We start from the raw sequence: 27,783 nt of genomic DNA, 5'->3' as shown, positions 1-27,783 counted from the left end.
GTGGACATAAAGGAGGGAATGATTCTTGCGGGTAAAGTGCACAAGACTCTGAAGAGTGAAACCTAATCGATTAGCCGTGTCCCCGGTTACGAACATCTGAGCCTCTGGAATTGGACTTATTTGAAACTCTGAACACCAAACATAATAAATTGATGGGTTTATAATGATTTCGGGTATGAGACACTGGTTGGCAGAACCATCTCAATAACAACCAATATTTTGTAGTAATTGCAAGCAAGTCCTTTTATTGTAGGGAAAAAATTTGCTTTTCGCAAAAACTTAAACTTAGAGCCCCACAGCCAAAATTGCATATACTAATAGTATTTTTATTTATTGTTTTCTCTCTATGACTTGTCAGCATATTCAAAATGCTGACCTACACGGCTGCAACGTCTTATGTTGTAGAGGATTATTCCAATCATGAGTGAGGCTACAATCCACGATCAACGTCTACGCTTTCGCATTAGTTTTTCTTATGAGTTGGCTTTCGGCTGAATTTATTATGATGTAATAGACTTTATATGAGATTCATGTAATAAATCGGGTGTGATTGAATTTTGATATTTTCATCAATGTACTATGTGTGCCAGCGTGATCTTGGGATGGTACAGATACACAGAGACTTGACCATTTTCGGATCGGCTCACTACAGATGATTACGTTTACATTGTGCTTTAGGGATGACACTTTTTCTTGCTTGTGTTAACATTGTTCCAAGTTCCCAACCCCATAGTTCCTTGCGCAAATTAGAATGTGCATTGGATGTTCACTTTTTTTAGATAAAAGGCCTTGGCCCGACTTTATAAATAAAGCCACACGGCAGCGTCACAGACCCGAACATCCAACCAGATAACAAGAGCCGCTAATCCATCGACCAAAAGCCTAGAGCGGGCGAAAGAAGTTCCATAGCGATACATGGAACCCTGCCATACACGGCGCGCAGGCCGGAGGGGAAAGACGACTATGACCAAACCGATAAAACCACCGCAACAGAATTCAGATGTTAGGGCCCGGCCCGGAGAAGAAGGATGCCGAAGCCCGAATATTGGCGATGAGCACGTCCAGGGCATCCCGATCGTCTTCTTTAGTCAATAATCTCCACTGCTGCAATATGATACAAGATTTGAAAAGAACGTCAGCGGGTTTAGATGGAAAGCTATGCTCGATAGTAAATTTGTTCCTAGTAGTCCAAAGGGACCAACATAAGGCACCCAAGCCAACCCAGAACACCCTCTTGGTGACCCCAACCAAAACCTTGGCTAGGGTTCTAAGCTCAGAGAAGGACGAGGGATTCCAAGAGACCTGAAACCAAGATCTGACGCAACTCCAAACGAACTTAGCCAGGACACAGTGGAAAAAGATGTGGTCCGAGTTTTCCAAAGCACCACAAAGGTGACAGAACTCTGAACCCGGGCCATTGCGCTTGCGAATCTGATCAGCCGCAGGAAGGCGGCCTCTGAAGGCTTGCCAAAGAAATATCTTAATCTTAGGAGGCACTTTAGACTTCCAGATGTTAGAAAATCTATTCATGGGGGTACCTCTGATAAGCCTGGAGTAAAGAGACTTGACCGAAAACCTGCCAGAAGACGAATGAGGCCAAACTACAGAATCCGGAGCCTCTGAGAGCACAGGGAAGAGGGCAGAAAGATTTTGCCAATCCTCCAACTCTTCAGGAGACAGGGAACGGCAAAAAGCCAGGTCCCAGTTATTACCCGCCACCTCCGCGATGGAGATGTCCGGTTTGGGACAGTAGGAAAACAAAACCGGGAATTGAGTAGCCAGAGGAGTATCTCCACACCACCAATCCCGCCAAAAATGGACAGAACTACCATTGCCCACGATAAACTTAACATGCTCCAAAAAAAATAGGTCTGACTTTGACAAGGTTCTTCCAGAATTGAGACCCACGTCTAGCAGAAGCAAACATGGGGATAGATTGAGGGAAATACTTGGCCTTGAGGATAGAATACCAAAGAGAGTTGGCCCCCGTAGTCATAATTTTCCACCACCATTTAATCAATAAGCATTTGTTCATCACCAACGTATTAATAATGCCTAAACCCCCTAGGTTCTTAGGCCGGCACATAAGCTGCCACTTGACTAATCTATATTTCCGCCTATTATCCGCCGCATTCCAATAGAAGGCACCCCTGTGTTTGTCAAAGCCAGCGTGGATACCAGCCGAAAGGAGATAGAATCCCATAAGGAACATAGGAAGGGATGAGAGACAAGAGTTGATTAAGGCCACCTTGCCAACATTAGTATTGTATCTACCGCGCCATGGAAGGACCCTGTTTCCCACTTTAGCTACAGCCGGGGCAAAATCCTTAGCAAGAAGTTTAAAAGGAGAGATAGGGAGGCCCAGATATTTGAAAGGAAAGGAGCCTAAAGAGCAGTTAAGAAGCATGGCCACACGCAGGGCTTCAGCATCATTCACACCAGTAACTAGCACCTCACTCTTAGAGAAGTTAATCTTCAATCCAGAGACCGCTTCGAAGCAAAGAAGGATGAATTTCAGATTGGCAATACACGCATCATCCAATTCAACCATAATGATCGTGTCGTCGGCATACTGAAGGTGAGAAACCCCTTCCGGAAGGAGGTGAGAGACCACCGGGCTAATGTGACCACATTGAGTCGCCCTCATGAGAATACAGGAAAAGGCATCAGCCACAAAATTGAAAAGGACAGGGGAAGCAGGATCCCCTTGACGAAGCCCCCTGCCATTGGCAAAAAAATTGCTAATATGCCCATTCACCGAAACTGCAGTGTGGCCCCCAGTGACCAACTGCATGATACGATGCACGTAAGCTCCATCAAAACCTTTCGTGAGCAAGACCTGCTTAAGAAAAGACCAGCTGACCGAGTCGTAAACTTTCTCAAAATCTAACTTAAGAATAACCGCTTTAGAGCCCCGAGAATGCAGGTCATGCACAATTTCGTGCAAAGAGAGGATACCATCTAAAATAAACTGACCCTTAATGAAAGCAGATTGGAAGGGACTAATAACTCTATGCGCAACCTGAGAGAGGCGGTTCGCGAAGCCCTTAGCCGGGAATTTGGCAAAATTATTAATCAGAGCAATAGGACGAAATTGAGAGATTAGTTCAGCCCCCTTGACCTTGGGAATCAGAGAAATGACATCATAGTTCAAACAGGAAATATCGATATAACCAAGGCAAAATCCCTGTATGACATTGCAAACCAGCTGCTTTAACTGAGGCCAGAATTTTCGAAAAAAAAGGGATAGAAAAGCCGTCAGGCCCAGAGGCCGCATTAGGGTTAGCGGAGTTAACTATATCCCAGATTTCTTGATTAGAGAGGGGGATCATTAACGCGGCGTTATCCTCGGCCGAGACTTTTAAACCCAAGTTCCAGAGAGAAGGGGAGATCGCTAGGCCCGAAGGAGGTTTCGCCTCAAGCAAAGTAGAAAAGAAATCCCGCACGTGATTCATAATAGCAGATTGGTCCGAAGACCGCACCCCATTGATGATCAGGTTGTTAATACCACAACGCCTCCTCCGACCATTTGCAATGGCAAAAAAATAAGCAGTGGGGGAATCGCCCTTTAACGTCCAATTAAGCGTGCCCCGCTGTCGCCAATACACCTCAGCCTGATGATACAGCTGTAGTAAGGCAGCCTCGAGGTTATATCTCACAGACCACCCATCCTCGAAGAGCCCAACAGAGTCAGCAGTCAAGTCTAGAGCCAAGATTTGGGTCTCTAGGAACTCTTTGGAGAGGCGTTCCTCCGCCACACGGTTGCGGGACCAGCCTCTAAGAAACTTACGCAGATTGTAGGAGCAAGAATGCCAGTCATCCAGGGGCCCGAAAGAGCGCGAATTAGAGGCGAGCAGATGAGAAATCTTCATAGCAAGCATATCACAAAAACCATCAACGAGCAACCAGGAAGCATCAAATTGAAATCTGGCCGGAGGTCTAAGGTTAACAGAACCGTCGTCAACAATGAGAGGGGTATGGTCAGAGCCAACAATGCATTTGGCAACAAGGGAGGCCCTAGGGAAGAGGGAGTCCCACCTAGGACAAATGAAAACTCTATCCAGCACAGATCTAATAGGATTAATCTGGTGATTAGACCAAGTGAAGCGGGCTCCAACCCGGGGAAGTTCACGAATAGCATTGGAACTAATAAACTCATTAAAAGCATTCGCTAAAGGCCAAGAGAAGATATCGTTGCTTTTATCAGAAGGGTGGCGAAGAAGATTAAAATCACCCCCGATAACCATCGGGAGGCTACAGGATTCGATCTTCACAGAAAGTTCGTTAAGAAACAACGGGGCAATAGAATGATCAGCCGACCCATAAACCACAATTACCTCCATTAGAGTCTTCCGCGCTTTAAGACAAAGAACTGCACTAACCCAAAAGATCCCATGGTCATAAGCAACAACATCAAAGATGTCCTTATTCGAGCCTATCAAAATCCCACCCGAGTGGCCTGAGGAAGGTAAAACATGCCAATCAAATCTATCCATACCCGTGATGGCAGAAAGTTCATTAGGGGAAAAGGACTCCTTAAAAGTTTCAACCAACCCCACGAAGTCAATATAGTTCGAGCGGATCAAATCTTTTATTTGGTCACGGCACCCCCTAGCGCCGAACCCTCTAATATTCCAAAATAAAGCTTTCATTTATAAGAAAGATTCTTAATGCGGAGACTAGACTTGCTAGGAGCCACACAGGTTTTAGCTCTTTTAGAAGTGCCCCTCCTGGAGGGACCAGGTTGGGGCTGGCCACTACTAACCCCCAAACCCGCCTCCGGACCCAGAGGATCCATAGACACAGAAGCATCGGAGGCAACGGCCTCCTTAGCTTTGGCAATGGCCGCCTGAGCAGCCTCGTTAGCCTGAATGGTAGCAAGAAGAGAACTAGGAGAGCCCACATTAGAATCAACCACCACTCCCACATCCGACATGATTTTAAAAAGATGGTTATCCAATAAAGTAGGTAGAACCAGGCGAACCGGAGAAGAAACACTGGGATGAGTGGGATGAGTACCTGGGGTGGGAAGATCCTTCGCAACAACACGCTTTTCCGCCCGTTCCAGAACAGAGCCACCCGAGTAGGCCACCCGCCGCCCTTTGCGAGCCGTAGACGCCGGCGACCGAATCGCCTGCGACCGAGGCATTGGGGAAGCCGAAGATGGACCTGTGCGAGACATGGACCCGAGCTCCTTGTCGAGGCGACGGCAAACACCGGCAGTGGATTGTTTAGAGCCCAGAGAGTTCCTGCTCTTAGCTGAGAATTTGCGCACCGAGGATTTCTTCTTCCGCTGGGACTAGGGACCCACCACATCACGCTCAGGGGAGGCAGGAAGATCCTCAATCCCGGAACGAGTGGGGGAGATCGGGCGGGCCGGGAGGTTGGAGCAAGCACCAGACATGGGGGTAGCCGCCACAAACGGAATCTTCAGAGAAGCAGCATCAGGAGCATCCGCCATGGAATCAGTAGGAGGGATCGCCAAAGACTCCCGAGGGCCAGCACCAGAGGGAGCTTGAGACTGGAACAATTCCCTTTCAGACTCAGCCAAGCCATCCATTCGGATTGGGTGAAGCGGAGATTGGATCCATCACTCTGGTTGTTACCACCCATCGAACCGCCCCCGTCCTTATCATGTTTATCCGAGGGGTTAGAAGGAGGAGAGGGAGAGGGAGGGGGTTGAAAGGCAGCCGTCCCCTCCACTCGCACCCTGAGCGTGATACCGTTGGGAGATGGGAAAACGTTGATCGAACCATGAACAGAACTCGGATCCAGGCACCAGATCTTCATCCTAGCTGGGCCCAGGGGAGGAGCCAGGCAAGCAGGGAGGGAGGAGGTGGCCGGCGCGTGCACGCGCGCATCGGGCACACGCGCCCTGTCCTCTTGGCAGGAGGTAGGCGATGACTGGCCTGGGCCAACAATGCTGGGCCGGCACAGGTAAGGCCCAGGTGAGTCTTTCTCTCTCTGTCCTCTCTAATTCTTTCTGTTTTCTAATTTCTTCCAGTTTGTTTGCGATTTAGTTTTAACACCAAATCAACTTTAAACTTCATGAAAATAATTGTGCTAGCTAAGTGGACTTATCTAAAGCCACACAACAATTTTCAGAATTATTGAACATATATTTATTATATAATAAATATATATATCCAATTCAAATAGTTATTGAATTAATTTCAAATGCCCAAAATAGATATTTCTGGGACTCCAAAAATATTGGTTTGAATTTCACCTCTTGCCAATATTTTTACAGAATAGCAGAACATTTCCTTGGACTCATTTGAAAAGATTTTTTTAATGTTGATTATCTCTGAAGTGATTTCTGAGGGTTTCAACTAACCTCGATTCAACTTTTAGAATTTAGACATGATGCATGGATGCTCTCTAATGCAACTAATTATAAACAAATTCTAGGGCTGTGACATATAAACACCTTGTGCGTCAAAGTTCATAGGACTAGTGAGGAATACCAACTAAGCCTGAGCAAAGCTCAAACTTATTGGTCAGAACTTACTTTGTCATCATATCAGCAGGATTATCATGAGTACTTATCTTGCATACCTTCAAATCGCCTTTAGCAACAACATCTCGAATATAATGAAATCTGACATCAATGTGCTTTGTCCTCTCATGATACATTGAATTCTTTGTAAGATATATGGCACTTTGACTGTCAGAAAATACGGTAGGGCAAGATGAATCTCCACAAAGCTCAATGTATAAACCTCTCAACCAGATAGCTTCTTTGCATGCCTCAGAAATAGCCATATACTCGGCATGAGTAGTGGAACAAGCCACAATAGACTGCAAAGTTGCTCTCCAACTCACAGCATAACCACCAATGGTGAAAACATAACCTGTGAGCGATCTTCTCTTATCCAAATCACCAGCAAAATCAGAATCAACAAAACCAACAAGTCCATCTCTAGTTTTCCCAAACTATAAATAAGCATTAGAAGTACCTCACAGGTATCTGAAAATCCACTGAACTGCTTTCCAATGCTCTTTCCCAGGATTAACCATGTATCTACTAACAGCACTCAATGCATAAGATAAATCCGGATGAGAACACACCATGTCATACATAAGTGAACCAACTGCACTCGAATAGGGAACTCTAGACATGTACTCAATATCTGCATCTGACTTAGGACATAAAGCTAATGATAATTTGAAGTGTGCAGCTAACAGAGTACTTACTGGCTTGGCATTATGCATATTGAAACGACAAAGAACTTTATCAATATATCCCTTCTGACTTAGATACACTTTTCCAGATGGTCTATCTTTGGATATTTCCATGCCAAGTATTTTATTTGCTGCACCCAAATCCTTCATCTCAAATTCATTACTCAATTGCTTCTTTAGTTCATTAATATCTGACATACTCTTTGCAGCAATAAGCATATCATCAACATAAAGGAGCAAATAAATAGTTGAAAACCATTGACAGTTTTCAAATAAACACAACTATCATAATTAGACCTTTTGAAACCTTGAGAGAGCATAAAGGTGTCAAATCTCGTGTACCACTGTCTAGGGGATTGCTTCAATCCATAAAGAGATTTCTTTAACTTGCAAACAAGCTTTTCTTTTCCAGGAATAACAAAACCTTCAGGTTGTTCCATATAAATATCCTCTTCTAATTCTCCATGTAAGAATGTAGTTTTAACATCCAATTGTTCAAGCTCAAGATCATGCATGGCAACAATACTGAGTAAAGTGCGAATAGAGCTATGCTTCACAACAGGAGACAAAGACTTCGTTATAGTCAATACCTGGAATTTGTCTGTAACCTTTAGCAACTAACCTTGCTTTATATCATGTGTCATCATTTGGAGAAACACCTTCTTTCCTTTGAAAACCCACTTGCAACGAATAGGTTTCTTCTCTCTAGGTAATTTTACTAAATTCCAAGTGCCATTCTTTTCAAGTGATTCCATCTCATCATGCATAGCAATATTCCACTTATTACTATCACCAGAAATAATAGCCTCGGAATATGAAGAAGGCTCGTCATTACCTTCAATTTCTTCTGCAACAGACAAAGCAAAAGAAACAATATTGCACTCTTCAATTAACCTGTCAGGTTTATTAATACCCAATCTAACTCTGTCACGTGCTAGATTCCAACTGGGCGGAACAATAGGCTGATTTGGAGTGGAAGTGACATTATCATCATTAACGACGGGTTCATCATGTGCAGCAACAATTTCATTACCAGATGTATCACCTGAATTAATAACATGCTCCACCTGAACAGTAGGCTCCTGAACAATAGGCTGTTATTCACTCTCAACGGGAACATTAGTTGATGAAACATCATGTAACATAGCAGATTCATTAAAGATAACATTTCTGCTAATAACAACCTTCTGGGTTTCGGGATTCCACAATTTAAAACCTTTAACACTAGACTTATAACCAAGAAAGATGCACTTAACAGCCCTAGGCTCCAACTTTCCATTATCAACATGAGCATAAGCAGTGCAACCAAAAACTCTCAACTGTGAATAATCAGCAGGTAAACCAGACCATACCTCAATTGGAGTTTTCTTATTAAGAGCAATAGATGGTGAACGATTAATGAGATAACAAGCAGTGGAAGCGGCCTCAGCCCAAAAACGCCTATGCAAACCTGCATTAGACAACGGGCTCTGGAAATAATGGTCCTGTTCATACGCTCATCAACACCGTTTTGTTGAGGAGTATAAGGAACAGTGTAGTGTTTGACAATGCCTTCAGACTTGCAATAATTCTTAAATTGCTTAGAATAGAATTCCATACCATTATCAGTGCGAAGTATTTTTACCTTCTTTTCAGTTTGCCTCTCAATCATAATCTTCCACTCCTTAAATGCTGAGAATGCTTCATATTTATGCTTCAAGAAATAAGGCCAAACTTTTCTCGAATAATCATCAATAATAGTCAGCATGTAACTTGCACCACCTAGTGACTTCTTGCGAGATGGTCCCCATAAATCAGAATGAACATAATCAAGAATACCTTCAGTTGTATGAACCGAAGTGTTAAACTTCACCCTCTTGTGTTTGCCGAAGATACAATGCTCACAAAATTTCAATTTACCAGGTTCATATCCATCAAGAAGATCTCTCTTATTTAACTCTGCCAGACCAAGTTCACTCATATGTCCAAGACGCATATGCCAAAGGTTAGCAGCATCACAATCAGAATTCTTTGAAATAACTGGAGTAGCGTTACCTGAAACGGTAGAACCTCGAAGGTAATAAAGACCATTGGTCGAACTTAAGTCACCTTTCATCACAACAAGGGAACCTTTGATGACCTTCAAAACACTATCTCCACCTGAATACTTGTACCCCTTTGCATCAAGGGCACTCATAGAAATAAGATTTCTCTTCATCTTTGGAATATAGTGAACATCTGTCAAAGTTCTGATTATGCCATCAAACATCTTGATTCGAATAGAACCTATGCCTTCAATATTGCATGGTGAATTATCAAAACCCAAAACAGAACCAACAACAGTAGTGGAATCAAAAGTATTAAACCAATCTCTATGTGGACACATATGAAAAGTGCATGCGGTGTCAAGTACCCACTCATCATTGGTCTCAGCACATCTAGCAATAATGACAAGAGCATCATCAAAACTATCATAACGAGCAACGTTAGCAGAATTTTCACCTTGTTTGTTACCTTTCCTTTTTTTCCTTGTTCAGCAACTTGAAACACTCTGAGATGTCATGCCCATCTCTCTTGCAATAACTCAAATACTTCTTGTCTCTGGATTGCGACCGGCCCCTATGGTCGTTCTTACTTTTGCCTCTGTTTCCATTATGCGAGTTCTTCTCCTTTGTCCTGCCATGAACAGATAATCCCTCTGCTTGGGATGAACTTGAACCATCATGAGGCACCATTAATTTCATCTTCTCCTTTATTCGCAAAAAATATTTTATCTTCTCCTTGGAGTTCAAAGCTTCATAAACTTCATTAAGCGTGAGAGTATCATGACTGTATAATATGGTGTCTCTAAAATTGGTATAGGAACTTGGCAGTGAACAAAGTAGCATTAAAGCAGTATCTTCCACTTCATGCTTAACCTCCATTGCAGCCAGATCGGATATGATCTCTTTAAATTCTGAAATATGATTCAAAACATGACCTCCCTCGGGTAACCTGTGCAGGAATAATTTTTGCTTCAGATGCATCTTGCTGGTGAGATCTTTAGTCATGCAAATCCCTTCCAGCTTTAACCATAGAGCGGCCGCAGTTTTCTCGCTCAAAACTTCCTGCAAAATATTATTATGCAAATGGAGTTGAATTTGTGACAAAGCCTTACAATCAATTCTTTTCTCCTGATCGGTCCAATCCTGAATTCTATTCTTCCCAAAACTATTCAGTGCTTCATCATAGTCGGACTGTGCTGCTCCCTCTTGAGCACTGCATTGGATTTCCTTGAAGAGGAAAGGATGATGCAGCAAAGTAGCGTAAGTATTTCCCTCAGTTTTTGAGAACCAAGGTATCAATCCAGTAGGAGGCTGCGCGCGAGTCCCTCGTACCTGCACAAAACAAATAACTCCTCGCAACCAATGCGACAAGGGCTTGTCAATCCCTTTAGGTCACTTACGAGAGTGAGATCTGATAGATATGATAAGATAATATTTTTGGTATTTTTGTGATAATGATGCAAAGTAAAATAAAAGCAAAGTAAAAAAGCAAAGGAAATAACTAAGTATTGGAAGATTAATATGATGAAGATAGACCCGGGGGCCATAGGTTTCACTAGTGGCTTCTCTCAAGAGCATAAGTATTTTACAGTGGGTGAACGAATTAGTGTTGAGCAATTGACAGAATTGAGCATAGTTATGAGAATATCTAGGTATGATCATGTATATAGGCATCACGTCCGAGACAAGTAGACCGACTCCTGCCTGCATCTACTACTATTACTCCACTCATCGACCGCTATCCAGCATGCATCTAGAGTATTAAGTTCATGAAAACAGAGTAACGCCTTAAGCAAGATGACATGATGTAGAGGGATAAATTCATGCAATATGATAAAAAAACCATCTTGTTATCCTCGATGGCAACAATACAATACGTGCCTTGCTGCCCCTACTGTCACTGCAAGATTGAATCCAAAGCTAAGCACTTCTCCCATTGCAAGAAAGATCAATCTAGTAGGCCAAACCAAACTGATAATTCGAAGAGACTTGCAAAGATAACCAATCATACATAAAACAATTCAGAGAAGATTCAAATATTGTTCATAGATAATCTTGATCATAAACCCACAATTCATCGGTCTCAACAAACACACCGCAAAAAGAAGATTACATCGAATAGATCTCCACAAGAGAGGGGGAGAACATTGTATTGAGATCCAAAAAGAGAGAAGAAGCTATCTAGCTACTAACCTTGGACCTGAAGGTCTGAGGTAAACTACTCACACTTCATCGGAGAGGCTATGGTGTTGATGTAGAAGCCCTCTGTGATGGATGCCCCCTCCGGCGGAGCTCTGGAACAGGCCCCAAGATGGGATCTCGTGGATGCAGAAGGTTGCGGCGGTGGAATTAGGTTTTTGGCTCCGTATCTGATCGTTTGGGGGTACGTAGGTATATATAGGAGGAAGGAGTACGTCGGTGGAGCAACAGGGGGCCATGAGGGTGGAGGGCGCGCCCCCTACCTCGTGGCTTCCTCCTTTATTTCTTGACGTAGGGTCCAAGTCTCCTGGATCATGTTCGTTCCGAAAATCACGTTCCCGAAGGTTCCATTCCGTTTGGACTCCGTTTGATATTCCTTTTCTGCGAAACTCTGAAATAGGCAAAAATAGCAATTCTGGGCTGGGCCTCCGGTTAATAGGTTAGTCCCAAAAATAATATAAAAGTGGATAATAAAGGCCAATAATGTCCAAAACAGTAGATAATATAGCATGGAGCAATCAAAAATTATAGATACGTTGGAGACGTATCAAGCATCCCCAAGCTTAATTCCCGCTCGTCCTCGAGTAGGTAAATGATAAAAAGATAATTTTGATGCGGAGTGCTACTTGGCATAATTTTAATGTAATTCTTCTTAATTGTGGTATGAATATTCAGATCCGAAAGATTCAAGATAAAAGTTCATATTGACATAAAAATAATAATACTTCAAGCATACTAACTAAGCAATTATGTCTTCTCAAAATAACATGGCCAAAGAAAGTTCATCCCTACAAAATCATATAGTTTAGTCATGCTCCATTTTCATCACACAAGAATGCTCTCATCATGCACAACCCCGATGACAAGCCAAGAAATTGTTTCATACTTTAGTAATCTCAAACCTATAAACTTTCACGCAATATATGAGCGCGAGCCATGGACATAGCACTATGGGTGGAATAGAATATGATGATGGGGGTTATGTGGAGAAGACAAAAAAAAGGAGAAAGTCTCACATCAACGAGGCTAATCAATGGGCTCTCGAGATGCCCATCGATTAATGTTAATGCAAGGAGTAGGGATTGCCATGCAACAGATGCACTAGAGCTATAAATGTATGAAAGCTCAACAAAAGAAACTAAGTGGGTGTGCATCCAACTTGCTTGCTCACGAAGACCTAGGGCACTTGAGGAGGCCCATTGTTGGAATATACAAGCCAGGTTCTATAATGAAAAATTCCCACTAGTATATGAAAGTGACAAAACAAAAGACTCTCGATCATGAAGATTATGGTGCTACTTTGAAGCACAAGTGTGGCAAAGGATAGTAGCATTGTCCCTTCTCTCTTTTTCTCTTTTTTTGGGGGCCTTCTCTTTTTTTACAGCCTTTCTCTCCCCCTTTTTTTATTTCCTCACTTGGGACAATGCTCTAGAAAATGATGATCATCACACTTCTATTTATTTACAACTCAATGATTACAACTCGATGCTAGAACAAAAGATGACTCTATATGAATGCCTCCGGCGGCGTACCGGGATATGCAATGAACCAAGAGTGACATGTATGAAAGAATTATGAATGGTGGCTTTGCCACAAATACTATGTCAACTACATGATCATGCTAAGCAATATGAGAATGATGAATGTGTCATGATAAACAGAATGTTGGAAAGTTGCATGGCAATATATCTCGGAATGGCTATGGAAATGCCATAATAGGTAGGTATGGTGGCTGTTTTGAGGAAGATATAAGGAGGTTTATGTGTGAAAGAGCGTATAATATCATGGGGTTTGGATGCACCGGCGAAGTTTGCACCAACTCTCAATGTGACAAAGGGCAATGCACAATACCGAAGAGGCTAGCAATGATGGAAGGGTGAGAGTGCGTATAATCCATGGACTCAACATTAGTCATAAAGAACTCACATACTTATTGCAAAAATCTACAAGTCATCAAAAACCAAGCACTACGCGCATGCTCCTAGGGGGATATATTGGTAGGAAAATACCATCGCTCGTCCCCGACCGCCACTCATAAGGAGGACAATCAAAGAACACCTCATGTTTCAAATTTGTTACATAACGTTTACCATACGTGCATGCTAAGGGACTTGCAAACTTCAACACAAGCATTTCTCAAATTCACAACTACTCAACTAGCACGACTTTGATATTATTACCTCCATATCTCAAAACAATCATCAAGCATCAAACTTCTCTTAGTATTCAAAACACTCATAAGAATTTTTTTACTAATCTTGAACACCTAGCATATTAGGATTATTTAAGAAAATTACCATGCTATTTAAGACTCTCAAAATAATGTAAGTGAAGCATGAGAGATCAATAGTTTCTATAAAACAAATCCACCACCGTGCTCTAAAAGATATAAGTGAAGTACTAGAGCAAAACTATATAACTCAAAAGATGTAAGTGAAGCACATAGAGTATTCTAACAAATTCCAAATCATGTATGGCTCTCTCAAAAGGTGTGTACAGCAAGGATGATTGTGGTAAACTAAAAAGCAAAGACTCAAATCATACAAGACGCTCCAAGCAAAACACATATCATGTAGTGAATAAAAATATAGCTCCAAGTAAAGTTACCGATGGAAGTAGACGAAAGAGGGGATGCCTTCCGGGGCATCCCCAAGCTTTGGCTTTTAGGTGTCCTTTGATTATCTTGGGGGTGCCATGGGCATCCCCAAGCTTAGGCTCTTGCCACTCCTTGTTCCATAATCCATCAATCTTTACCCAAAACTTGAAAACTTCACAACACAAAATTTAAAGTAGAAAATCTCGTGAGCTCCATTAGCGAAAGAAAACAAAAGACCACTTCAAGGTACTGTAATGAACTCATTATTTATTTATATTGGTGTTAAACCTACTGTATTCAAACTTCTCTATGGTTTATAAACTATTTTACTAGCCATAGATTTATCAAAATAAGCAAACAACACACGAAAAACAGAATCTGTCAAAAACATAACAGTCTGTAGTAATCTGTAACTAGCGCACGATCTGGAACCCCAAAAATTCTAAAATAAATTTCTGGACGTGAGGAATTTGTCTATTAATCATCTGCAAAAAGAAATTAACTAAACAGCACTTTCCAAATAAAAATGGCAGCAGTTCTCGTGAGCGCTAAAGTTTCTGTTTTTTACAGCAAGATAACAAGACTTTCCCCAAGTCTTCCCAACGGTTCTACTTGGCACAAACACTAATTAAATACAAAAAACACAACCAAAACAGAGGCTGGGTAAATTATTTATTACTAAACTGGAGCAAAAATACATATGTGGCGGATGATTCGCAATGGGCTTGCGGTTGGGGCGGAACTCCATCGTCGACGCATAAAACCTGGAGTTTTCTGTGTTGTATGTGGGAGAGAGGAGACCATGATGCATCGATTTTGGGCATGTCAACATGCGGCTCAGTTTTGGGAGCAATTGCGGGAGAAGTTGGGTTTAAGGATTGAATCACCGCCGAGGCATTTTGACAATCAGCGAGCTCTTGCCTCATGGCTGCTTGACTGGCTTGCCGGGGCCTCTGTAGAGGAGAAGGAGATCATGTTGCAAGCGGTGTATGAAATGTGGCTGGCTAGAAACGAGGTCAGAGAAGGAAGAAGGATAGCTCAGCCACAGGAAATAATAGCTACAGTACAAGTGCAGCTCACGGACTGGAAAATCGCACATGAGATGCGGGCGTCACAACCAGAGCCAAAGACCGTTCAGCGTTGGGAACCTCCTGACGAGGGATGGGTAAAGATAAACTCCGACGGCGCAGTCTCAAAACATGGAGACAAAGGAGGAGGTGGTGCAGTTTTCAGAGACCACCATGGAGCGTTTAGAGCTGGTATGTGCCATTTCTTCCCAAATACCGTTGACCCTGAGATGGCGGAAGTACTGGCCTGCAGGAGAGCTGTACAGGAGACGATCAATCTTCATATTCAGAGAGCTCATGTTGAGCTTGACAACCAAGCTGTGGTGCAGATGCTTAATAGTCCAGAGAAGAGTTTATCCGCTGTAGGACCATGGGTGCAGGACATCAAGGTGATGCTAAACACATTCGTGGACGCCAAGGTTTCGTGGGTGCATCGTTCAGGGAATGTAGCCGCTCATAAACTTGCTAAAGTAGGTGTAGGAGATAATCGATCGGAGATTTGGGTGGGTTCCCCACCAGACTTCTTGCTTGATGTAATTGCGGACGAGATTCCTAGCTTTGTTTAAATAAAGCGGCATGATTTCCCCTAAAAAAAAGGGGTTCTACTTGGCACAAACAGTAATTAAACACAAAAAACACAACCAAAACAGAGGCTGGGTAAATTATTTATTACTAAACAGGAGCAAAAAGCAAGGAATAAAAATAAAATTGGGTTGCCTTCCAACAAGCGCTATCGTTTAACGCCCCTAGCTAGGCATAAAAAGCAAGGATACATCTAGGTATTGCCATATTTGGTAGGCAATCCATAAGTGGCTCTCATAATAGATTTATAAGGTAATTTAATTTTCTTTCTAGGAAAGTGTTCCATGCCTTTCCTTAGCGGAAATTGGAATCTAATATTTCCTTCCTTCATATCAATAATTGCACCAATCGTTCTAAGAAAAGGTCTACCAAGGATAATAGGACATGAAGAATTGCAATCTATGTCAAGAACAATAAAATCTACAGGCACATAATTCCTATTTGCGACAATAAGAACATCATTGATTCTTCCCATTGGTTTCTTAATAGTGGAATCCGCAAGGTGCAAGTTTAAAGAGCAATCATCAAAATCACGGAAACCTAACAAATCACACAAGGTCTTTGGAATAGTGGAAACACTAGCACCCAAATCACATAAAGCATAGAACTCATGATCTTTAATCTTAATTTTAATAGTTGGTTCCCACTCACCATAAAGTTTTCTAGGGATAGAAACTTCCAAATCAAGTTTTTCTTCATAAGATTGCATCAAGGCATCAACAACATGTTTAGTAAACGCTTTTATTTTGACTATAAGCATGAGGAGAATTTAGCACGGATTGCAACAAGGAAATACAATCAATAAAAAAGCAATTTTCATAATTAAATTCCTTGAAATCCAAAATAGTGGGTTTAGCAACATCTAGGGTTTTAATTTCTTCAGTCCCACTTTCATCAAATTTAGCATCAAGATCTAAAAACTCCGAATTTTTCGAACGCCTTCTAGGTAAAGGTGGATCATATTAAGTCCCATCATTATCAAGATTCATATTGCAAAACAAAGATTTAATAGGGGACACATCAATAACTTTTAGATCTTCATCTTTATTTTCATAGGAACTAGAAGAACACGCTCTTATAAAGGCATCTTTCTTAGCACGCATCCTAGCGGTTCTTTCTTTGCACTCATCAATGGAAATTCTCATGGCTTTGAGAGACTGCTACCTCTTGAGCACTACGTTGGATTTCCCCGAAGAGGAGAGGATGATGCAGCAAAGTAGCGTAAGTATTTCCCTCAGTTTTTGAGAACCAAGGTATCAATCCAGTAGGAGGCTACGCGCGAGTCCCTCGTACCTACACAAAACAATAGCTCAACACAACCAACACGCTTAGGGGTTATCAATCCCTTCACGGTCACTTACGAAAGTGAGATCTGATAGAGATGATAAATAATATTTTTTGGTATTTTTGGTATAGAGATGCAAAGTAAAAAGTAAAAGGCAAAGTAAAAGCAAAGCAATAATAAAGTGATGGAGATTGATATGATGACAAAGAGACCCGGGGGCCATAGGTTTCACTAGTGGCTTCTCTCAAGAGCATAAGTATTCTATGGTGGGTGACCAAATTACTGTTGAGCAATTGACAGAATTGAGCATAGTTATGAGAATATCTAGGTATGATCATGTATATAGGCATCACGTCCGAGACAAGTAGACCGACTCCTGCCTGCATCTACTACTATTACTCCACTCATCGACCGCTATCCAGCATGCATCTAGAGTATTAAGTTAAAAACATAGTAACGCCTTAAGCAAGATGACATGATGTAGAGGGATAGTTTCGTACAATGTGATAAAAACCCCATCTTGTTATCCTCGATGGCAACAATACAATACGTGCCTTGCTGCCCCTTCTCTCACTGGGAAAGGACACCGCAAGATCGAACCCAAAGCTAAGCACTTCTCCCATGGCAAGAACAACCAATCTAGTAGGCCAAACAAAACTGATAATTCGAAGAGACTTGCAAAGATAACCAATCATACATAAAAGAATTCAGAGAAGATTCAAATATTATTCATAGATAGACTTGATCATAAACCCACAATTCATCGGTCTCAACAAACACACCGCAAAAATAAGATTACATCGAATAGATCTACATGAGAGAGGGGGAGAACATTGTATTGAGATCCAAAAAGAGAGAAGAAGCCATCTAGCTACTAACTATGGACCCGTAGGTCTGAAGTAAACTACTCACACTTCATCGGAGAGGCTTGGATGATGATGTAGAAGCCCTCCGTGATTGATGCCCCCTCCGGCGGAGCTCCGGAACAGGCCCCAAGATGGGATCTCGTGGATACAGGAAGTTGCGGCGGTGGAATTAGGTTTTTGGCTCCGTCCCTGATCGTTTGGGGGTACGTAGGTATATATAGGAGGAAGGAGTACGTCGGTGGAGCTTCGAGGGGCCCACGAGGCAGGGGGCGCGCCCTAGGGGGGCGCCCTCCACCCTCGTGACCGCCTTGTGGCTTTCTTGATGGAGGGTCCAAGTCTCTTGGGTATTATCTGATGAGAAAATCGCGTTCCCGAAGGTTTCATTCCGTTTGGACTCCGTTTGATATTCTGTTTCTCCAAAACACTGAAATAGGCAAAAAAACAGCAATTCTGGGCTAAACCAAAGGGGCTTGTTTGTGCTTGATCTGACCTTTTTTTTGCGGGCGAAAATGTTTGTGGATCAAGATGATCGTGCACATAGTTTTAGGGTCCTCCTATATGGCACAACATGCGCCAGGAAGCCGACCTGCGTGCACCGCCCGTGCGCCCATTTTGGGCCGGCCCATGAGCGGCAGCGGGAAGCCCCCAATTTTTCTTGTTTTTTTCGTTTTTATTTTTCTTTTTGAAATAAATCGGGATTTAGAAAACTTTCCAAAATTCAAAAACAATGTGAATTTCAGAAAAATTTGTGGAGCCAAAAAATTTTCCCTGAATTCAAATAATGTTTGTGATTTCAAAAACATGTGTTGTTATTTCAAAAAATACTAGTGAATTTGGTTATTGATGAACATTTTTAAAATTTGGTGAACATTTATAAAAACTATGGTGAACAAATTTTGAATATGATGAACATTTTCTCAATTAGATGAACGATTTTATTGAAAAAACATGGATGAACAAATTTTGAATTTGAGGAACATTTTTTGAAATTGATGAAGATATTTCGAATTAGATGAACATTTTTTTAAAAGATGAATAAATTTCGAATTTTATGAAAAAAAAATAATACGATGAACAAATCTTGAATTTTGATGAATATTTTTAAATCCCGATGAACAAATTTTGAATTCGATGAACAAAATTTGAATTCAATGAACAAAAAATTGTTCATGGGTTTGAAAATAAAATTCACAAAAAGGTGGAAAATTAAAGAAGATAAAATCAAAATTAAAAGGAAAACAGGAAAGGAAAAAGAAAAAAAGAAAAAAAGAAAAGAAAAAACTAATGGAAAACAGAAAAAGGAACAAAAAAGGAAAAAAGAACAAATAAAGAAAAAAATAAGACAACCAGAAAAAACGGTTCAGGGAAGGTCCTAGTACCTTCCCAAAACCGTTCGGGGTGAATCCCGAATTTACTAGGCCGGCCCATAGAAATTCCAGCGCTCGAGGGCGGTGCGCGCTACGTCGATAGCTAGCGACCTATGCACCGTATAGGAACCACCATAGTTTTACCACCTTTTCAGACAGTGGCGGAGCTATAGGGTGGCCAGGGTGGCCACGACCCACCCTGGATTTAAGAGCCAACCTTTACACCATAGCAAAATAGATAGAATAAACAAATAAAAACAAATCTTTACGAGTGTATGCACTGTTGGCCCACCCTAGCCGAGTGGGCTGGGTCCGCCATTGTTTTCAGGACCAGACCGTAACCAGACGACCGTCTTAGCAAGAGCATGGCGAAGGCCTGTGAATCATAGTTGCCCGTTCACAAGAATCAAGATCAAGCTCCAGAGAACGACTGCCGATCTAAAGACCTGGGGAAAATCATTCTTTAGCGAGGCGAAACTACAATTTCATATGGCGGCTGAACTTGTGTTGTAGTTGGACATAGCCCAGGAGAAGAGGGGGCTCACGCCTTCGGAATTCCACCTAAGAAAGATGCTTAAACTTAGTCTGGTTGGGTTGGCAGCGCTGGGGAGAGCAAGGAAGAGGCAGGCATCAAGAGTAACTTGGCTTAAGGCAGGAGATGCAAAGACAACTTTCTTCCAGGTGAAAATCTGTTCAAGGAGAAGGAAGAACTTTATTCAATCGTTGCATGAGGGATAAGGCCGAGATGGTTCATGACCATTTTTGGTGGCTACTCGCAGAGAACAAGGCGAGGTCCTACACGATAAACTAGGATGAGACACCTACCCCTACACTCGCAAACAATGGCCTTGATAACCCTCTCTCTGAAGCCGAAGTATGGGCGGCAGTATGCGAGTCGCCGGCGAAAAAGGCGCCCGGCCTAGATGGATTCAACGGCACTTTCTTTCGGGCATGTTGGCAGACGATCAAAGACAACATCATGGCGGTATTCAAGAGCTTCCATAATCTTTCAAGGGGAGATTTCAAGCCCATTAACAAGGCTCTGATTGTGCTACTGCCAAAGAAGGACAGGGCAAGTCAGTTGGGTGATTTTCGGCCGATTAGTCTAATCCACCCGTAGCAAAATTAATTGCAAAAGTACTCTCCATCAGGCTAGCGGCCACCATGGACCAGCTGCGCAGAGTGCTTTCTGGAAGTGCAAAGGAATTCACGACAGTTTCCTCTACATTTAGAACATGGTCAGACTATTGCATAGGAAAAACAAGCCGACCCTGCTCATGAAGCACGACATCGCCCGCGCTTTTGATAGTGTGTCCTGGGAATACCTCATGGAGCTGATGCAGAGGATGGGATTCCTGGCGAGGTGGAGGGACTGGATTGCATTGTTGTTGGCCTCGGCATCATCTTCATGTCTGTTAAATGGTGTGGAGGGCGCGCCGGTGCAACACAGGAGGGGTTTATGCCAAGGCGACCCTCTGCCCCCGCTCCTCTTCATCCCGGCGATTGACCCACTGCACAGGCTGATCAAGGCGGCTACCAGCTCGGGGTCTTTACAGCCCTTCCCGGCTGGTGCAGCCAGGCTGCGGGTCGGCTTGTACGCGGATGACGCGGTAGTATTCCTCAACCCCGATAGGCAGGAGGTGGAAGCGCTCTTTGAGATACTACAAGGCTTCGGGGATGCCACAGGGCTGCACCTTAACCGGGACAAATCCTCGGTGACACCAATCTGTTGCTCGCAGATTAACTTGGGGCAAGTTCTGCAGGGATTCTGGGACCAGACCGTCCGCTTCCCCATCCGGTATCTAGGCATCCCGATCGTCTTGGGTAGACTTAGGCTAGTGCATCTATAGTTCATCCTAGATAGGATTCGTGCTAGGTTAGCGAGGTGGAAGGGACGCCTCATGCCACTGTCAGGCCGACGTGTACTGGTCTGGTGTGTGCTCTCGGCGCTTCCGGCGTTCACGATCACCATCCTGCGCGCACCGGCCAAGTTCTACAAAGACATCGTCAAGGTCAGGAGGAAATTCTTGTGGGAACAAGATGACGAGCTTATTGGCGGCAAGTGCAAGGTGAACTGGCGCGTGGTCACGTCTCCGATGGACCGGGCCGGCCTCGGTACCATACTTGCCTTAGTTCGCAAGAGCGCTGAGGTTGTGATGGCTCTGGCTGTCCTGGAAGCACCCAAATCGGCCCTGGGTGTAGTTGGGGACGCCATGCGACAATAAGGACCGCGAGCTCTTCCACTCGGCGATGACGGCCACCATTCACGGCGGCAAACAAGCGCAATTCTGGAGCTGCCGCTGGCTCGGAGATCGCGTGCTCCGCGATGACTTCCCGAACCTCTTCGCACGCTCCACCAGGAAAAACAAAACGGTGGCGGTGGCGCTGCACCACGACACATGGATTCGAGACCTAAGGCATGGCAATGCCGACCCCATCCTGCCCCAGTTCATCTCCCTATGGCGTCGGATCAGAGGAGCTGGGATCAGACTGCAGGTCAGCGTCGCCGACGAGATTGTATGGACTGCTGGAGGAGGGGCGGAGTACTCGGCGAGGGCGGCCTACGATATGTAATTCGCGGATCGGCCACGGATGGAACTCAAAGCGCTCATCTGGAAGACATGGGCACCAGGGCATGCAAAGATGTTTAGCTAGCTACTGCACCACAATCGCCTGTGGTGCAACGACCGGCTTCAGCGACGAGGATGGGAGAACGGCTACTTTCGTGCCCTATGCAGGAGAAGCCTCGAGTCCTGTGTGTGCCTCTTCTGGGAATGCCCATTCGCCAGAGAGGTATGGTCCCGGGCAGCGGAGTGGACATGCTGCAATGCTCTCGTGGCGGAGGCACTGATCGGCGGGAGGACGACGACGTAAATCGCGTCAGCGATGGTGTTAAGGGCTGCGCCGGGAACAAGGGAGGGGACACGATCGATGCTGGCCATGATCCTCTAGCGAATCTGGCTACACAGAAACGGATGCACATTCAGAGGGAGGGACCCAAATACAAATGAGGTGGTCAATGACATCAGAAGTGACATGGAGCAATGGCGACTCCCCGGAGCAAAATGCTTAGTGCCCCCTTTTGGGGATCAAACGTGAGAGATAGTCATGAGGGACGACATTGGGCGGGAGGGGAGTTAGCCCTTCCTCATTCACTCTGTACCTCTCCGGCCACTTGGTCTGAGAGACTTTTGTATTCTCTTTTTGCTAAATCAATTGAACGCCAGCAATGCTGGATCTTTCAAAAAAAAAGACCCTCACTTTCCCCAATTTGAGCTAGTTCATGACCAGTAACATGATTACTCTGTCTTTTTTTTTTTGAGTGATAGCCGGCGGCTGCGCCCTTTTTGAGGCGACAATGATGCACGGGCCCGGCCCAGATCAACAGACGGCGCCGACTTGAGCCGCCGGCTGGGTGGGACGACCTGCCCCGGACCGCATTTGCCTCGGATCCGACTCCCAAACCCATAAGCCCACATCCCTTCCCACATACGGCGCCTCTCTTTTCATCAACCCCCAAAACCCAGACGCATTTGGTTTGGTGTGCGTACGAGCACGAGCGGTGCGACGGGCGCCGTCGGCCTAGGGTTAGAGGTCGCCGGCCTCTGCCGCCGGCTGGTGCTCCGGTCGCCGGCCGCTGCCGCTGGCTGGTGCTCCGGTTGCTTCCTACCCTCCCCTCCGCCTCTCTCCGGAGGTCCCGTCTGCCACCTCTCACCCCCCAGGCGGCGGCGGCTCCTCCTCACTCCCCCTTTTCGTCCAGGCGGCGGCGCGCGGCAGAGGAGGGGCATTGGGCGGCGGGTCTGTGTGTCCTCTCTCTTCCTCTTGCTCCCCCCCACCCCCCTTTCTGACCTCCGCTTCGTCTCTGCAGGTGAGCGACCCGCGACGTCAAGGACGAAGCCGACATCCAATGTAAGCACTATTGCATTGCATGTTTGCATCATGTACTGAGAGCGTGATTAGAGCGATCCGGTGCGTAGCTCGTGGGCCATTAGATGTGGAAGGAAGGGGCCTGATCCATCTACGAGGGAGCCTACTGCACATTTACAAAACGGACCCTGAGGTGCAGCTAAATCTAGCAAATCATTTCTGGAAGCCTGCTGGCACATTTACAAATGCCTGGAAGGGGAATTGCTAAGCCTAAGTTCAGATAGGATTTCGTTTCTCTTATGTGTTACTGTCGTTTGTAGCCAACGTGCTATATGTCGTGCTCATTCAATCTTTTCATCCGTGTTTTGTTACTCTGTACTTTAGTATCATCATATAAAATTTTCTAGGTAAGTGAGAACATGGTCATCCATAATATATATTTTTCGCAGCAGCATCAGGAATTCTTGCTCTGTACTATAGCAAGTTCATAAAAAATTCTTGCGCCATACTCCAACTAGTGAGAACATCTGCAGCAATTCAAGAATCTTGCGCATGTTTGCTTCTTCCTTTAGCCATGTGTCAAGTTAATATTCTATTCTTATAACTCCATCACCACTGTTTCCCAATTCATTGAATCAGTGGCTGGGAGATATTGTGACTAATGTTGTTCCAGTTGTCTTGATGTTGTTGATTGAAAATAGGAATGGTGTGACTGTTTGAGGATGCATGAGCTACATATACCCGTATAATCTTATCCTCTATCACAACAGTTTGAATGAAAAAAAAACAAATGATGCGCTCTCTGTTCTGATTCTTGGTTCGTATAAATTTAAATAGGAAGTGCACTTAGGATGTCCAATTTGAAATTGTGAAAGCAGTACTAGTTGTTTTTATCCTGATTTTATTTTGCTTTGATATGTGCTGCTTGCCTGCTTGTTAGTAGGGTAGTCATCTTACTTGTTCCCTGCAGCTCCTGAATGACTAAGTATCGTTTGATAAAGATCATGAAAAGCTTCTTTTAATCATGAATCAACAAGGATTTTAGGAGTACAAAGTAAGAAACCAAGATCCATGAATCAATAAAGAAACTCAACGGTATTTTTGTGTTATGCCCCCAACGATTTTCTCTTGGGTTTCATCCCCATAAGAGTGGCTGAGTTTTGATGTTGGCTCGCCAAGTCTATAACAACCCTCCTCCTTTACCTGGGCTTGGGACCAGCTATGTTGAGACAACATAGGCGGAGTTTGCTCTGCCTATCTTATGTTAATTTTTTTTTGTATTTGATTTTTATTTCCAGCAAATTACTAAACAAATTGACGCCCCTGTTCAGGCCCCTGAGTCCGGCCTGACTTAAAGGAGGAATCTGATGCCGAAGCGGACGGGGAGGAAGGGAGATGGAGGTGCTCCTCCACTTACCCCGGAGCAGCAGGAGGAGCAGGATGATAGGGACATTGAGGAGCTGGTGCAGCAACGGTTGAAGCGAGAATTTCAAAACCTTACGGGCCAGGGGAATAGGTACAATCGAGCCTTCTTAGAGGCGGGAATTCGGGCCAAAATCATGGCAGAGGGTCAAAACTCCATTGAGGTGAGCCGTTTTACACTGGTGTCAAATTTCTTCTCAGCCTACTGTTGCTGTTGCATATAAGAGAGGGAAGAGCAACACAACAACACCAAAGTACTAGCCTTCTAGCTTATGTACCCACTCCACCATAGTCAGCTCATCTTCCTGTCGTTGTGTGCGGTTGGTCCATAATCTTAACATGTCCGCTGCATACATGCACACATAAGCAGCGGACCATTTTTTCTTGTCAAAACCTTGATATTTCTGGCGTGCCAGAATGACTTTGGAGTATTTGGACTGATTATTTTCAGTTTATAAAAAAAGGTTCCCTTTTATGCTTTGTTGGATTAGCAGCAAATTTTTTGGTGGACTGAATAACTGGTATACCTTTATTTCAACAGGACCTTCCAAAATTCGAGCTGAAAGTCGAATCTACTGCTGAGGAATTCAAGGCTTTCATCGAAAAGAAAAGACAGCACATACGGAATGTCGCATCTTACTGTTTTGGGCAAAAGATTGTAGCGACTCCACCGGACGACTTGGTAAGATCTATATTCAGTTCTGAACCTTGTACTGTGATATAACAAGAATTGGAAAACGTATTTGTGCTATATGGAAAGGACTCCAGCAATACAACTTATATTGCTCATCTTGAGATTTGGTCTGGATCTCAACTGATTTATGATCTTCTAGTAATACATATCTTCAGTTCTGAACCTTTACTATGATATGGTACGAACTGGAAAGTGTATTTGTGCTATATAGAATGGACTCTAGCAATAGGTAGTTATATATTCTGTACAACGTACATTGGCCATCTTGAAAGTAGGTTTGGAACCTGCATTATGTATCTTCTAATACAAGAACGAGTTATTCCTGCAGATATATGTTTTCTTTCTTAGTGCTAATGACTACAGTGTTTATCCTACTTTTCATCTCAAACTGGTAGCTTGCCAGTGTTCCTTTCCTGTTCTGTTTACAAGACCTTTTATTGCATTGCAGCTTACCTATAACATGACAGAAATGATGCAAGGAGGAGTATCTGTTTTTCAGATGATATGCATTGATAACAGTGGTTATTTTACACTTTTCCGGGCAACACCTGACTATTCCAAAGACCCGAAAAAGAGGTACCAAAAGGATAACTTCCTGACCTTTGCTGGAATGAAAAAGAAAATTCGTTTCTCAAAAAGCTTGTTTGGAACCATCTTCGAGTTAAAGCATTATGGGGAGTCCTACTCGAAACTGTAAGCAACTCTTTTGACAATATATCTTTGCTCCAATCTCTAAACTTGAAAGTACATCGAGTTCTGCCATTTTTATTTGTTGTCCTAAAATTCGTTTCTTTGTCTACACAGGAGGCACGTTGGAATCATGGAGGGTTTCCTTGAAACTATGACTAACAAGTTGAGGGTGTTGAATGTGAAAAATGTCAACATCTTTGACCCCGAGTTAACTATTTTCCTGCAGCTCGGAATGGTTCTTCTTGGAGAGTGCCCACGTTTCCCAGAAGTTTTATACTTCGTCATGGTGAATTATCATAGTCCTGTTCTGAAACTGATCACCAACAGGCTCTATGATCTTATACACGAATGGTCAAGCTTGTCGAAGGTGGCGCTGAAGTTCTTCTTCGCTATTATTGAGTCTGACATGGGCTTTCGTGACCGCAAGGTGAGCTTTCTGCAAGCTAGGAGACTAATGCACATGGCAATTAAGAATGCCCGGGCAGATTTTTTGCCAAACTTCTGTGGAGAAGACGGGCAGTTCTGCTTGCGAAGATTGATTGGTGTTTATCTTCGAGTGCTGAAAGCTGAGAAAGATGATATCATCAAGATCGTCATGAGGACGAAGCACGACATCACCAATGTCATTCCAGAGTTTGAGCTGAGCTATGAGGACCATGTCCAGAGGACTTCGTTACAAAAGGATGAAGATGAGAGAGTAGTTTGGCGAACCGGAGATCTCGCTGAATACACACGCTGGGAAGAGACCAAGAGTGTGGCTAGGATGAAAGTGATGGACTTGCTGTTGAACAATGTGCCTTTACCTGCCGAGGATGTTCCCATGGATCAGGACCCCGATGAAGACTGGGAGTAACTTCCTCTGGATTTGTTTCATTGAAAGTGTGGTGTGCGGTAATGTTTATGGACTAAAAAACTGTCATGAGCTGATTCTTTTGCCTGTCAAAATAGAATTGACATGTAATTTTGAGTTACCTAGGTTCTGTAATTTACTCTAGGAGTGAAAGAAAGTCACTAATGGCTCATGTTACCAATTTCTTGTATTGGATAACTATGCTGCTATAATATTGGTGCATGCCGTTTGTTGACCAACTTTTCTGATGGCTATCTTTAGTCAGTTAATTTATCCAGTACTAGTTTATTTCCATAACTAGATGATGCCCCGCGCGTTGCAGCGGGCCTAATAGTTCAAGTACTATGTATGAACAATATAGCATCATGACAAAGGGAGTATGTCTTTGCCTTTCCTTCAAGATTTGCATTCCTGGTCCCTTGTTGATCAAGTTTATAGTTATTGTCTGATGAAAGGTACATAGACCAAAACATGGGATGATATGTGGCGATCGGAATCACAGGGGGATGGTTTGGTTGGTATTCTACTTGCCGTCCTGGAGTCTCCTATTCTAGAACTACTTGAACTACTAAAGTAGGGGGCATATGTCCATGTCAATGTCTACCCAAATCACATTCAAATATATCTGAAAGTCACACCAAATTCTGGTACAAATGGAGAGGGAGGAAGAAGGCAAAAAGTGTGAGAAATGATGAAACAAATGTTGTAGCAATAGCATATTGATCAACAGAGACAACTCTTTTGGCCCCATCTAGTAATGTTCTTCAATACAGAAGCGATGCCACATTTATCAGAGAACAGCCCATATGTGGGAAACTTTGTGCTATTAATATAATAAAGCTCAAGTCAGCTGATGAAAGATTTCATTGTATCTTTTTTTTGCGGGAAAAGATTTCACTATATCTTATTCTTTTAGCTCATGCAAACCTGACAGAAATGAGCAGCTTCAAGCCTTAACCACAGAACAATCTCTACGTAAGTTGAAACAACCTGACAAATGCTTCCATCTCCATAATATTCATTTTCCTAATCATCCAATAAAAGATCACTCACCGCATTATTCAGTCAACTAACTGATGTCTAGAATAA

General features: G+C 43.5%; 2 protein-coding genes across 2 annotated transcripts; both read left to right on the top strand.

Moving 5' to 3' along the window:
* The first annotated feature begins 14,806 nt into the window (after positions 1-14,806).
* LOC147987021 (uncharacterized) lies at positions 14,807-15,637 on the top strand. Its single transcript, XM_087542242.1, has one exon. It carries the CDS (start codon positions 14,807-14,809, stop codon positions 15,635-15,637), a length of 831 nt encoding a protein of 276 aa, XP_087398368.1.
* An 8,768-nt stretch (positions 15,638-24,405) lies between these two features.
* On the top strand, positions 24,406-26,697 carry LOC147987020 (uncharacterized). The gene is made up of 4 exons (XM_087542241.1): positions 24,406-24,624; positions 25,002-25,142; positions 25,603-25,847; positions 25,959-26,697. The coding sequence occupies exons 1-4, from the start codon at positions 24,406-24,408 to the stop codon at positions 26,695-26,697; spliced, it is 1,344 nt and encodes a 447-aa protein (XP_087398367.1).
* Positions 26,698-27,783: the final 1,086 nt, after the last annotated feature.

This window comes from Triticum urartu, chromosome 2A (assembly GCF_056163025.1).
Source record: "Triticum urartu cultivar PI428250 chromosome 2A, HENAU_Tu73, whole genome shotgun sequence".
NCBI lineage: Eukaryota > Viridiplantae > Streptophyta > Magnoliopsida > Poales > Poaceae > Triticum > Triticum urartu.
The sequence above is the reverse complement of the archived record's forward strand: the minus strand, read 5'-3'. Positions and strand labels throughout refer to the sequence as shown.

Bases quoted from the DNA above. Each gene is read 5' to 3' on its own strand.
- LOC147987021 (XM_087542242.1), top strand. From the start codon at position 14,807: ATGATGCATCGATTTTGGGCATGTCAACATGCGGCTCAGTTTTGGGAG.
- LOC147987020 (XM_087542241.1), top strand. From the start codon at position 24,406: ATGCCGAAGCGGACGGGGAGGAAGGGAGATGGAGGTGCTCCTCCACTT. The intron at 25,143-25,602 runs GTAAGATCTATA...ATTGCATTGCAG, and splicing joins CGACTCCACCGGACGACTTG to CTTACCTATAACATGACAGA. The intron at 25,848-25,958 runs GTAAGCAACTCT...TTGTCTACACAG, and splicing joins GGGGAGTCCTACTCGAAACT to GAGGCACGTTGGAATCATGG.